Raw genomic sequence first — 14210 nt, 5'->3', positions numbered from 1 at the left:
ATAGTTTTGATCTATCAATTAAGTCAAAGGCCTTTGTATAATCCACAAAACAACAGTACAATCTTTTTTTGTTTTTTAAAGTTCTACTTATGAGATTCTGTAGTACAAATATGGCATCAATTGTACCTACCCCTGGTTTAAAACCAAACTGAGCATCAGTAATGATATTATATCTCTGGTCCCATTCTAACAATCTAGTATTTATAATACTTGTAAATAGTTTTGCCAAGCAACTAACTAATGTGATACCTCTATAATTGTTTAAATCTTGCATTTCACCTTTTTTAAAAATTGGTACAATACAACCTTTTGACCAATTGTCTGGGTAAAAACCAGAGTCAAATATATTATTAAAAAGTCTACACAAAATAGGTATCATAACCTCTTTACATTTCGAAAAAAATTCATTAATTACACCATCTTCAGCATTACTCTTGTTACTTTTCAGTTTCAAAATAGCTTTCTCAACCTCTAATTCTGAAATACACACATCTAACTCTTCATAACATGGTAATATTTCATAATCATCACTAGTGTTGTCATACGTAGTAGTTTTTACATTTTCAAAAAGGTTCTTAAAATGCTCAAAAAACTCTTTGGCACTTACATCACAACTGATTTTTTTATTATTCTTAAATAAACGAAAAAACTGCTTTGGGTTACATTTTCTTAGGTATTCCATTCTGTCTCCCTGATATCGTTCGTAGTTATGCTTAAACTTCTGGACTGTTTTTTTATAAACCTTTTTCTTTGCACAAAGTACAATTCTATTTACATCCGACTTGCATACATTAAAATCATGCAGTGCACCTCTATAATCACGGTATTTTGATTTACAAATATCATTAAACCAGGGTTTATCAATACAACGTTCTGCATCTATAACTGTATTTGCCAGTCCACCAGTGATAATACAATAGGGCTTCATTATTTTACAGAGTGTCTTACTAAAATTCGTTACACAATTGTCAACATCTTCTTGTGTATATAACTGGTTTTCTACATATGACAAAAATAAATCATAGTGTTCACTTATTGACCACGTAGCTTCTAAATCAGCACCTTCTTTCCATCTAACTGAAGTACATTGATTTATACTCCCGTTCCTTTGTGAAGTGTTTGCACAGCACAAGGCTTTTGATCCCCCATCTATGTAGTTAGTTTTAATACAAAAAGAAACAGGTGCATGATCGGAGAAGCAGTTAAAAATACCTGTTGAAAAATAAGCAATATTGTCAAAATTGTACACATCTGTAAGTAAATAATCTATCGTACTAGTTCCATTGGCGTTATAAAAAGTGATATTACCATTATAGTCATTTTCATTTCTTCCATTAACAATTTTCAATCCTGTAGTTCTACACAAATTAATCAACTTTTTACCAAAGTTGTTAACTCCTCTGTCTGCATTATGTCTACAGTATACATTGGCATTATTGTCATAGTCTACAAATGACTGTAAATTCTTTTCTACTGACTTTTCAAGCTTGTCATCAGAAATAAAATCATCCAAAGTTCCACACCGGGCATTAAAGTCCCCTACCACATATATATGACCTTTACGGTGAAAACTACAATAAGATTCTTCTAAATAATCAAAAATATCAACTTTCTCTTTTTTATAAAACACACTACTTTCTGGGGGTATATAACATGCGGCTACAAAAATGGGTGTACCTTGTTTACTTTTATGTTCAAAACGTATCCAGACAACAGTACTACAAAATTGGTCTACAATTGATATGCTCATGTCTAACATGTTTTTAATAAAGATAACAATGCCACCTCCTTTTCCATTTGTTCTATGAAAACTATAATTATTATATCCATGTAGATCGAAACAATCATCTTGATTTATCCAACATTCTAATAAAATAATTATATCATATTTTATTATAAGTTCTACAAAGTCTAGATTATCTAGTTTAGTTTTTAGGCCTTTATTAACATTCCATGCGATGATAGTTAAATCCGCACTCCTACTCCCGAGCCTGTCCTAGTGACCGGTAGAATGTCCAGTGTACGCGTTGGAGGCGACTGTACTGTACGCGGTCGTTGGATGTGTAGTCTGTCTTTCATGCCGTCCTGCTGTTTCGTTGGGTCGTCCTTGGGCTCCTGTCGATCGAGTTATGTGTTGCGCGTGTGTGGCTGCGTGGCGTTGTTGTCTATTATCTGGTGTTCCTGTGTGGTGTTCGTCTCTGCTTTCTGGACCTTTATATAACTTTCCGTTCACATACAGACGATCTTTCACTAATTTGGTTCTGTTTCCTTGACTTCTGAGTTCCCTCATGATAGGATAGAGTTGTTTTCGTCTTTCCTCAATAGCGTGCGGGAATTGTTCATTTATGCCGAATCCACTTCCTTTTAATTTATAGGCTCTTTCTAGAACACTTACTCGGTCATTTTCATAAAGGAATTTCGCAACGATAGGTCTGCTCCTGTTCTGTTGAAATCGACCGAACCGATGTACGTTACAGAACTCCACTTTCCAGTCAACTCCTAATTCAAAATATATGAAGTCCCGCAATTTGCCCTCCGTGTCCTCTTCCTTTGTTTCCCCACCTAGCCCCGTAAACACGAGATTGTATTTCATGGAGCGGCATTGCAGATCGACGATTGAATCCTTTAGTTGCCCAATATCTTCTTTTTCTGTTTGCAGAGATTTAATGTCTCTCTTCATTTCGTCTAATAGCTCTTTCTGTGATTTTTCCTTTCTATTCATGCTGATTTTCATTTCTTGGATATTTTTTTCAAAATCATGCACTTTATTTGATACAAATCCAGCACTTTTTTCTAGTTCTATCGTTTTCTCTTTGACAGCTGTTAATCTAGTGTCCGTCTCTTTAAGTTTAGTCTCTGTTTCTTTAAATTTACTTTCGTGGGTATTTACCAACTTTTCGACACTGGAAAGTCTTGAGTCAATGGAAAGTAACTTTTGTTCTATTGTGTCAAGCTTCCCTAATTTTCTAATCACTATGTCTAGTTTTTTATTTGTGTCTTTTATTTGTTTTTCAACATTTGATTCTCTGAAGACTTGATCAGCTGTTGGGGTACTTACTGGGGTAGATGTGTTGACGATGTCGCTGTCCCCATATAGTACTCTTTCGGCTTGCCCTATAACTTCACTTATTGGTAACGAATCACTCGCTGACTTGTCTAATAATTGTTCATTATCTGTAGTGTCTTCACTATTTTTCTTTTTCCGCTTTTTTGACTGTTTATCACTACCACCCATTATGAACTAGGTAAACACCAATGTAAACAACCCTTATGTCACCCCTGACTACACACACTACCAGTCTATTAATAGTTTTTGCGTCACGGTGTTGTGCCCTGTTCACTCAGGTAGAACTCAGGTAGAACAAAAAATGCACAAAATGACATATAAATGCATCAATGTTAGGAACATTTGTTCAACACGCAGTGTACCCAGGTGTGCAATGCACGTGTACTAACCTATCTGCAAAGTTGTAAACCGATCAGCGCTCTATATATTGCTGAATTTGAGAAAAATTGCGACGTACACCTCTGCTACGTGCTACCTGTTTGAACTCCCGGAAATTAAAAAAATTAAGACTAACATCAAAAACGTATCAATACGCCTGGCGTTACGTTTGAATTTTGTACAATTTTACGTCATTTTAAAGGCCAAACGACCGTTTTTATCTACAATTAAGCGTAAAAAATTAAATTATAAGCAATGAATTCAATATTTATTAGTTTTATACGATATAAAATGGTTTGAAACAGTTTACGCTTTTTTATAAACCGCTTCACGGTTTATAAAGCGTAAACTGCCCCAAACCATTTTATATCGTATAAAACAAATAAATATTGAATTCATTCCTTAAATCAAATAAGGATCAGTAGCCATTTTCACAAAAAATCTTAAGGTTTTGCGTAAGATTTTAACTTAAGAACATCTTACGAGAAATCTTAAGTGTTTTTCACGAACGCATTCGTAACAGGTTTCACTAAAATTTACTAACGAGTTATCCTTTCCCTAGCAACGACTTGAATTCTCTTAATAATTCTTATATCGCATAGCACCCTAACTCCGTCACTATCCTAACTCCGTCACTTTCGGGAAACTCCTCGCCGTTTGAAATCAAGCGATTATGACGTCATTTTTTGCATGTCAAAAATCTTCAATCAAATGTCAACAATTTACCACGGTTAAATTTACGAATGTGTTCAAACTTAAATAATTTAATTCTGGTTGTAACGCGCTTTCTGATTGGCTAAAATTATTGTTTTATATCGTACATATGTATAAAGAATGTTGCCTACGTCATAGCAAGACTAACGTCAAAAACGTATCAATACGCCCGACGTTACGTTTGAATTTTGTATAATTTTATGTCATTTTAAAGGTCCAATGACCGTTTTTATCTACAATGAAGAGTAAAAAAATTAAATTATAAGCAATGAATTCAATATTCATTAGTTTTATACGATATAAAATGGTTTGGAACAGTTTACGCTTTTTTATAAACCGCTTCGCGGTTTATAAAGCGTAAACTGCCCCAAACCATTTTATATCGTATAAAACAAATAAATATTGAATTCATTCCTTAACAAAATTACTTCTTGTTCATTTTATGCAACAATAATTGCGTGAAATCAGCTAACACTTTTTCACGGGTGCACTAAAATAACGATATTTCTGACATGCGGACCCATTTGATTATTTACGGTGGTCAGTCATTTTAAGAGAGGTCAAGATGAAACATTTCACATGTAATTTATTTTTTATTGAGGTTATTAATACATTTTTTCAGTCCGCAATAGCGTTTATGCACTACACTTGATGATAACGTCAAATCGGTCATGCCGTAATATTTATATAATAGTGTTGTGTTGTGCATGTACTATGCCTAAATAGTAGTCAGGGTTTGATACATAGTGCACGAGCCGGAGGCGAGTGCACTATGTATCAAACCCTGACTACTATTTAGGCATAGTACATGCTCAACACAACACTATTGTTATTATTATGCCGACTGTTGAATATACTGACGTGCTTTGCTAGTAGCTGTGACGTTCGAGTGTTGACAAGTCCCTAAAAAAAATCATCGGGAAAAGCAAGCGTTTGTTTTTTTTGTCAAATTAATCAATTGATTTAATTGATTGTTTATTTAATCAACAAGCTGTTGTACAATGAAAAGTCAACAAAGGTTTATAATGAGAGACGTTTTACGAATTTACCTTACCGAGAAAACTCGAAATGTTTAGCAGACGAAATCTCATTGAATTTTTTCCTTGTACATTCTTTATCAAGCGTCATTTAAAAAAGCGTTTTTGTGATTCTCATGTAGAATTTCTTTGTAAAATGTTCAATTAATTTGTTCAAAAGTTTATAAAAAACTTTTAACTTTAAAATCACCGTCAATAATGAAGTGTTTTTGGAAAAATGAATAATTTTAAGTGCTTGATGTCAGTCGTACATATCTACGTTTTATATATATAAATACCATTATTTGTTATAACGGCTACTTTAGCGTAGCGGTAACGCGTTGGGCTTCACGTTGGTATGATTTTAGCGTCGTGAGTTCGAATCCCGCTGTCGGCGCTTGAAAGATTTTCGTCGAAAACATTTGCCGTGCTCTATTTCGGCATAGTATGCTTACGCTATATAAATCCTTTGATACTATGCGAAAATAGATGAGCATTGAATATATAGTGACAAACTAACAGAAGGCATAATAATTGCCTATAATACGGGGTTACAGATATATACGGTATGTCGGTATTTAGAATATGTTACATTTATCAAAAATGTAATAAATAATATAATCATTAATATATTTATTATTGATATGATATATTTGAAATATGTAAGGACAGAAATCAAACGACACCCATACATTCTGAAAAGGTCATTGTGATTGTTGTTACAACAACCCATTTTTTTTATTCTGGCGATCATTTCACTTTGATGATATTAAATACAATTTAAATTGTATACACCGATTTTACTAATTAAAACTTGGCCTAGAAACAAGTTGAGTTTAAACTATATTGCATATTGTTAATGTGTCTTCATTCCCTGGCGTATCATAGATCATGTGGGTGACGGAGTTAGGTTCATAAGTTATGTTGTTATACTTTCATGTTAAATACTGAAATCTGATTGGTTAAGACGCAGTTAATAATATTTACTATTACCCTCAGCGTTAGCAACGCACTTGGCAACGGGTAATATTAAAAAATGTTACATGCGCGAAAGTTATGCGCGTACGGTTCGCTGTAGAATTCACGTTATTCCTATATAAAAGCAGTAAAATTTTCTTAAAATTTTTAAAAAAGACATTCAGTATAACAAAATAAATAGTGCCTGTTTGGGAGGATAACAGTTGAAATTGACACCCCTCGAAAACCATTGTCAACCTCCGCTTCGCGTCGGTTGACAATGGTTTTCTCGGGGTGTCAATTTCAACTGTTACCCTCCCAAACAGGCACTATTTATATAATAGCACGTTTGATAAACGTCGTATTCAGAGGGCTTATTTGAATAATAATAAAAATATTTTTGTTAATAATTTTATAAACTATACCGTTTCAGGTTATATTTAGTGGCTGCAAATGATAAAAACCGCAAAAAATAATTTACAGAGAAACGCGGAATGTTTTCTGCTTATGGTGACGGAGTTTGGGTACTCGGGGATAAAACAGGAGAAACATATAAATTAACCAACATTCTCATAGAAAAAGATGCAAAAATGAAATTATATACCACTTACATCGGGTGAAATTAATGTGATGTAGTAGAAATCCAAATATGACGTCACAATCACAATGTGTGTTTAGTGTGACGTAGGAAAATCTTACGAGAAAAATTTGCCGTAAAAATTTTTGGAGAATTTATTTCAATATTTGTGTATCATTTTGTAACAATAACTGCTATATAATGCGAAATAACGGTATAATGCGCTATGAAACATTAAATTTAGCTGTTTTTCTTGTATATTTTACATAATACGATTATTATTTACAGTTTTGAAATACTTACGAGAGGGTATGTGCTATCGTAAAGTTACGACAAATTTTACACGTAAGAATCTCATAAGATATTTTGTGAAAATGAATAAAAACTTAAGTTTTCACTTATGATAAAAATCAATCGTAAGATTTTTTGTGAAAAGGGCTACAGGAAAGCAATTATTATATGAGTAGATTACATGTATGTTAATGTAAAAAAAAAAAAAAGGTTAATTTTTTTCTTTCTCAAAACCAATCACCAGACATAATATTACTTAAATAAACTTGATTATAATGCATTATATACACTATGAGGTAGCGGTTTATTTCCATCAATTGCTTTAGTCGAGGACGTGGAATTTTCAACGAACTGTAGCAACAGGTTTATTGTTAAAATTATTTTATTGATGTCATTATCTGATATCAGGTAGACATTTTTTTTACATCGGTACAAATAGCAAGCACTTGATGAAAAATGAAGTTACTAATCTATTACTGATATCCAACATTGACAAACATCATGAGCTCTGTAAAACGAGCTCTATTCACTTTTTGATCTTCTGTAATTACCAACACAACCATCAATATGCTAATTAAGCATTCAATCAATATATTTTTAAAGACATAACTGCATCCAAATTGAATAGCTTACGCGTCATGATTATTTGTATATACACACCGTTGCCGTTATTTATGGATTAAAATGTATTTGGTGATCGATCTGTAAAGTGTAAATGTCTCACATCCGAATGCTTTTCGTGTGAAAATTTCATTTAACGTCAAGCTTGAATTATGTAGAGATTATTTGACTGATAAAAAATGTGGGGGGTTTTTATCATAAGCTCCGATTAAAGACAGTCATAAGTTTCTCCACTTTTCCCTTTAAACCAAATTACCTTTTGATTTTTTGTGTAAAGAAATGCATAATATTTTGAGAGGTTTTGAAATGTGAAGTAGTAAAAGAAATTAAAACGGTGACTTAAAGGCACTCGGACTGCATTTTGAAGATATTTCTATGCAGATTACAAATATATTTTTGCACCAAAACGCTTTGTTGCATCTTACATGTATTTCTTAAACCTGAGAGAGAGAGAGAGAGAGAGAGAGAGAGAGAGAGAGAGAGAGAGAGAGAGAGAGAGAGAGAGATTTAAATTTACCTGAACAGATTATCAGACTTTTAATACTTTTTTTTAAAAATCCTTTTTTACACTTTACCTGCAGTCAATCAAAACATGTTTTTTTTAAATTATAAGTACATGTATCATCTAATTAATTTCTTTTGTCTTTTCACACCCCTATAGTTACCACAGTTACGTATACACTATTAAAAAATAAAAAAAAATAAACACAAAATATTGGAAAAGACAAAAAAAAATTAAGTTTTCTGAACTCATGACTAATTGCAATTGTAAATCGCTAAGAAAATTATGTGTATTTATTTCAAATATTTTTGATGCTGTCTGCTCCTCTTAGTTGTTTTCCTATTATGATCCTTTATACCAAAATCTTACAGAAGTAGTGATTCTATAGTCTGTCCTTTTTTATTTGTATTTTTTCCCTGTATGAAAATGTACCTGTTTGTACGTACCTCTGACGATTTGTATTTGTGTGTATTATATATATGTTCCTCTTGTACCAAATTATTTGGTTTGAGCGAATAAACTGAACTTGAACTTGAATGTATACTCGCTGTCAAGGTAAATAAATGCACATATGCAACCTTTTATTAATTATCATAAAATAATGATGAACTCTACCTAAAGACGTTACCGTCGTATGAATTGTTAATATATTATCACAGGTTTTTGATCTACTGAAAATTAAACAAAGCACGAGGTAAAAAGACAATCTTACATGTATAAGTTGTGTAGAACACAACAAAGGAGACATTTTTCTCTCTCAGTTCAGGGGTCTATTCTGATTAGCAAAGGTGTGAATGCCTGCATGGCTTCATGCCTGTCGTGAAATCCTCTGCTAATCAGTATACACCGGAAAGAGATTTACAAACAAAGGGAATAAATTGTGTGTTCAAATTATTGTCAAAATATTCATGTTTTTATTTTTTTCTTCAGGTTTTTAAACAATTCGTCAAATCCAATCCGCTATCAATATTTGATATTCCACAAACTTTAAGTAAATTAGTGATACGGTCATACATGTACCGTACTAAAAATGGCCGTCTGCTTTATGTAAACAAAGACATCTTTTAGATACATGTAAATGTTCATAAGCAAATTGAATAATAACTCTGAGATACATGTAAATTGCAATAAGTGACTACGGGTAGGACCTTTTCTAATAGCCACATGTTACCATTAAAGGTCCGACCGGACCATTTTACGGGGCGGAGATTAAATTATACAACACAGTCTAGCATTTGCAAAAAAGGATATTCAACGTCTGAATAATTGATTCAGAAATGAATAACGAAGCAAAAATGCGGCATCTTGGCAAAAAATGATTTAATTTATACAAATTAAAATGGTATCAGATATTCTGGGACACCTTGTATGATCGACATAAATGATGGACAAATAATTGTGCGTGACACTTTGAATCAGTAGAATTGAGTATTTTCCACTTCAATGTGAAATGCAGAATGCCACATCAAGATAAGCGCTGTACATATTTACAAACTTGACAGTCTGTGATCTACACAATAATTTCCTATTAGATTTCAATATTTTTTTAAGTTTAAAATAGCGATGCTCATGGAAACCGCATATTGAAGAAGATTTTATAACGTTTGCAAAATATTATCAAATATCAGTTGTCGTAAATGGTCAAAGGTAACCCCCCCCCCCCCCCCTCAAAAAAAAATCCCAAAGTAGGTAATTTGAGCATGTTGATTTAATATTATCTAAGAACAATTTTGTATGCAATAAAGGTGCATAAATATCTCACAGCTAGGTTGAATTGACAATGTCCTTATAGACACAACCAAGCAAATATTGAAAAAGGAAAAAAGATCGCGTTGTGTTACTTACAAACGAACGAACAATTAATACATAATTGCAATGATTCAGGACTCACTGCTTTAGTTGTCAATGAAATAGGAAAAACCTTTTAAATTATACTCATTAAGGTCACCTAGACAAATTAGCTGGAAAAAGATTTTTTTACTGGTATATTGAACCTATGTAAAAAAAAAAAAAAAAAAACCCACAGGGAACGAGCCTTATTTACATGACAAAAAGTTGCTTATAACTCTACGAATGACTCAAATTTTATTTGATCATCAGAAATGCATTTCTAAAACATTGTAAATTAAAGCTGCTTGGTTCGATTTTTTATCAAATTTTATGCACGCTTTTAAACGATGGTTATGCTAAGTATATGTATAATAATAGACATTGCAGTAGTTTTCCCCAGTCAATTAAGCCATATTTCAATGAAGGAAATACGTACAAAATTTGTTAACAAAACAAACGATATAAAAGGGTATCGCGTTATTTCGCCTCATGTTAAATTTCACCTCTGACGACGAGACGGGTATGGTTGTATTACGACTTTGACATCGCTTTAAATAAAGGTCGAAATGACCAGACAGATTACAAATAAACATTTGTACGTTTTATTCGCTAATATTTCTAAAGTTTGTTTTCTTTACAATCGATGCAAAGCATGCGGGTTGAATAATCCCAATCATTCGGGGGAAGAAACCAAACGGTTTCTTTTTTAAAACATTCTCGTGATGCATTTTGGTTTGTTTTTTCGTTTGCCCAAAAAGAAATTATTTTTATTTACTTTGAATATTTCTAACTTTGAAAGGAGACTGCTTCTGCTAGTGTAAATAGGAGAAAGTCTATAACTTTCTAAGATAAATGGTTTGTATGGGAAAATTTTTGATACTGTAATAACAAAAAATCGGACCAAGCAACATAACAATAAAATTTGACCAAAATCGTGACCATGCCCCTTTAATTGATAGCTAACAAATAGACACATGTTTATCGCATTATTATCACTTCATTTACCGGTGTGAAAATCGGTTTCTCCAGTGTTAAGACAGTACTTAGTGTGAAAATTCTCTGCCTCACACTGTGTATAATTACGCCGCTACCGGTACTACTTTTAATACATCAACAAATAACGTCTACAGCCGTAACCAATACATGTAAATCATGGAGGGTGCACATGCAAGTGTTAGATCGAACCCGTGGAAACGTCGACTACATGAAAATTCCAATACGCTTAAGATGACGTTGGGTTATTTAAATATCTGGCGCTATAAAAAATTGAACTGAAAGGGGAGGTAAATAATATACCCCAACCATTGAACTTGACTCCCTCTTGGCAAACCTTTTGGTGAGTAAGGGTTCGCACAAAATCGGGCAAAGAATATGAGCCCTCGGCTCCGGATAGGGCCATTTGCGTTAGCGCGACATCGCATTCAGATAAACGAGACATCGCGCTAACACACAACACGCCGTCGCGCTAACGCAACTTTGCAAAACACGCCGTCGCACTAACACACAACACGCCGTCGCGCTAACGCAACTTTGCACAACACGCCGTCGCGCTAACACACAACAGGCCGTCGCGCTAACTTAACTTTGCACAGCGCGACGGCGTGTTGTGCAAAGTTGTATTAGCGCGACGACGTGTTGTGCAAAGTTGTGTTAGCGCGACGGCGTGTTTTGTGTTAGCGCGATAGTGTGTTGTGTGTTAGCGCGACGGCGCAAATGGCCTTATCCGGACACCATACTCGGCTCACAGGAGATATGTTTTGGAGTATTGAAACACACGTCACCAGAATCAATATTCATTAATTTCTAACTTTGAACTTCCGCAGTGCAGATAGGCCCTTACTATCAGAACCGCTTTGGTTGGCCTTGGCGATTGGCGTCATGATCAATTTTGTCAGATACATCAAGCATTTATAAAGAATACACGCAGACGGTGTAAAAACTTCTAAGGCGGAGTTATCTGTACAAGCTTATGCAATGCTAGAGCTGACGGATTTCTGAGAACAGTTCAGCATTTTTTCCCTCTCCCCTTGTGTTTAATTCCATGCAAAACTAAACTCTCTCTCAAACTCTCTCTCTCTCTCTCTCTCTCTCTCTCTCTCTCTCTCTCTCACACACACACACACACACACACACACACACACACACACACACACACACACACACACACACACACACACACACACACATCGTTAAACAAGAGGCCTTTGAAAGCTACGATCCAGAGTGAGCCTTACTCTCTCCTAGATGGGAGAGGATTGCACATGTTGGCCGTGGTTTTCGACGATGGAGTTGAGCAAAATATAATTAAAAAGTTGCATGTGCTCCGCGTTAACTTCATGTATATGGTATTAATATTAGTGATATTAGATTAACTTACCAAGAAGAGATGTAATTTGTCAAAAACTATTTCAGTCTGCTCTCTTCAAACTCTTGACACAGATTAAACTAAAACTAAAAGAACATTTGGAGGGAAATCGACCAACCAATAGACAAACAAGAAACAAACTAAAACACCAAATGAGATTAAAAGACACAACTTAACTTTGACCAAAATATAATTACTGCCCTAAAGGCAACTCTGGACCTTTCTATAAATTAAGTTGTCATGAATGAATGCACACTAATGTATTTTAAGATCAATCAAATTAATTATAGAATCCCATATATATGCATTTAAAAAATCATGAAAATATCAAAATGAAATGATGCGTATGTAATATACATGTACTTGTAATTAAATCATAAAATTTGAGAATGCTACATTAATGAATATATTGTACACGTATTACCTTCTTGCTTACCAGTCGAAGTGACAGCTATGGATTCCTTTCGATCGGCAAAAGACAATCAATAAACAATTTGAATGAGGGTGTGAAAGAACCTAAGACGGAAGTGGAAAGTGCGAGGGGTGTGTACATGTAAGTATGAACTGAGCCATCTTCGCTAGACAAGAGTGCGGTCCGTTTCTTCTCCTAGTAACTTACCACATCCTCATACACTTTACCACAGATGTCATTACTTCACTTGTCTCTGAAACGTCGCTCAACACAGGCACGTAGCATCGTTTTTTAAAGTGAGGGGGGAGGGGGGGGGGGGGGGGCAGACTCATCCAAACAATCTTGACAAGCGAAAAAACAAATTCGTCTAAATTGTTAATATTTGTTGTTCAACAGCTTCGTACAGTGACGTGGTTTGTTTGCGTATAGAAATGACGGCTCTTGGTCTACTTTCGTAGGTCGGTTAGCCTAGAAGTGGTTTATTGGAAGAAAGTTTGGGGCAAGTAAAACGACAAATATTAACAGTAGTAAACTGAATAAAGAATTTTATAAATAGACTGCACAGAATGGTGTATGAAATAATGTGAATCTGTTCAAGACTAGCGTATTTTGCGTACGCCGTAAATTTGCATTGGAGTTTTTCGTAAGTGTTTACGAAATCTTTACGTTATTTATTGCAATAATTATTGCAAAGCTTCTATCAGAGAGGTTCCCAAGTTAGACGAATACAAACTTAAGTAAAGCACTGCAAATAATATAATGTCACAAACAAGTTGTAGTTCATCAAAATGTTTAAATGAACCCACAGGGGCCAAGCCGTTTTAACATTAATTTCAATGTAATCATAAATAAAGACCTTTCTTTATTTATAATCACATTGAAATTAATGTTAAAACGGGCTTGGCCCCTGTGAATGAACCGTAATAATGAAAGAGCGTCGTGGTAAACATATAAAAAATTTTGAGTGAATGTGGTCGTTTTTCAAAAAATGTCCGATTTATAAGGTGATATTATATACATGTATGTAGTAGATTGTTTATTCATGTATATTTATGTGTATTCATATCTAACGTTATTACTGGCAATATTTATAAAATTTCATTATTAGGAGAAGACTAAGTTTTAGAACTTGTGTCTTATCCATTTGATTTAATCAATAAAATATGTTCAATTCAATTTGTTTTAAAAAAGTGATGGAGTGATTTTTTTAATATTACATGAACATGATATATTTTTGTATTGTTCAATTTAAAATAAACTTCCGGCTCCAATATATATGCATTCTGGGCTAGTCGGCAAATATATATTTGCTTGTCATTTTTGTAAGAATTAAGACGTAAAACAAATAACCAGCCTAGTTTTTTGAAAACCATCATATATATATTAAGGTAGGTGACAGTTTAGATTTTATCTGTTGAAACAGTTCAATTTATATTAGCATATACCATGTAGCAACTGAAGATGGCAATGTTTTAGTCTC

At 33.8% G+C, this 14210-nt stretch overlaps 2 protein-coding genes across 5 annotated transcripts in view; both read right to left on the bottom strand.

Moving 5' to 3' along the window:
- The window catches only part of LOC105345084 (beta-1,3-galactosyltransferase 1), a 46171-nt gene that overhangs the window by 5216 nt on the left and 26745 nt on the right, over positions 1-14210 (bottom strand). Inside the window, exon 1 of one of the 4 annotated variants that reach the window (XM_011453082.4) lies at positions 12331-12477. The exons of the other annotated variants lie outside the window; for them this stretch is intronic. The gene's annotated coding sequence lies outside the window, so the exon portion shown is untranslated. Of the gene's footprint in view, positions 1-12330; positions 12478-14210 lie in introns of those variants that run through there. 4 annotated transcript variants of the gene reach the window in all.
- LOC136275390 (uncharacterized) lies at positions 1997-3235 on the bottom strand. The gene has a single exon (XM_066084307.1). The coding sequence runs from the start codon at positions 3233-3235 to the stop codon at positions 1997-1999; it is 1239 nt and encodes a 412-aa protein (XP_065940379.1).

This window comes from Magallana gigas, chromosome 5 (assembly GCF_963853765.1).
Source record: "Magallana gigas chromosome 5, xbMagGiga1.1, whole genome shotgun sequence".
Classification (NCBI taxonomy): domain Eukaryota; kingdom Metazoa; phylum Mollusca; class Bivalvia; order Ostreida; family Ostreidae; genus Magallana; species Magallana gigas.
The sequence above is the reverse complement of the archived record's forward strand: the minus strand, read 5'-3'. Positions and strand labels throughout refer to the sequence as shown.

Bases quoted from the DNA above. Each gene is read 5' to 3' on its own strand.
- LOC136275390 (XM_066084307.1), bottom strand. From the start codon at position 3,235: ATGGGTGGTAGTGATAAACAGTCAAAAAAGCGGAAAAAGAAAAATAGT.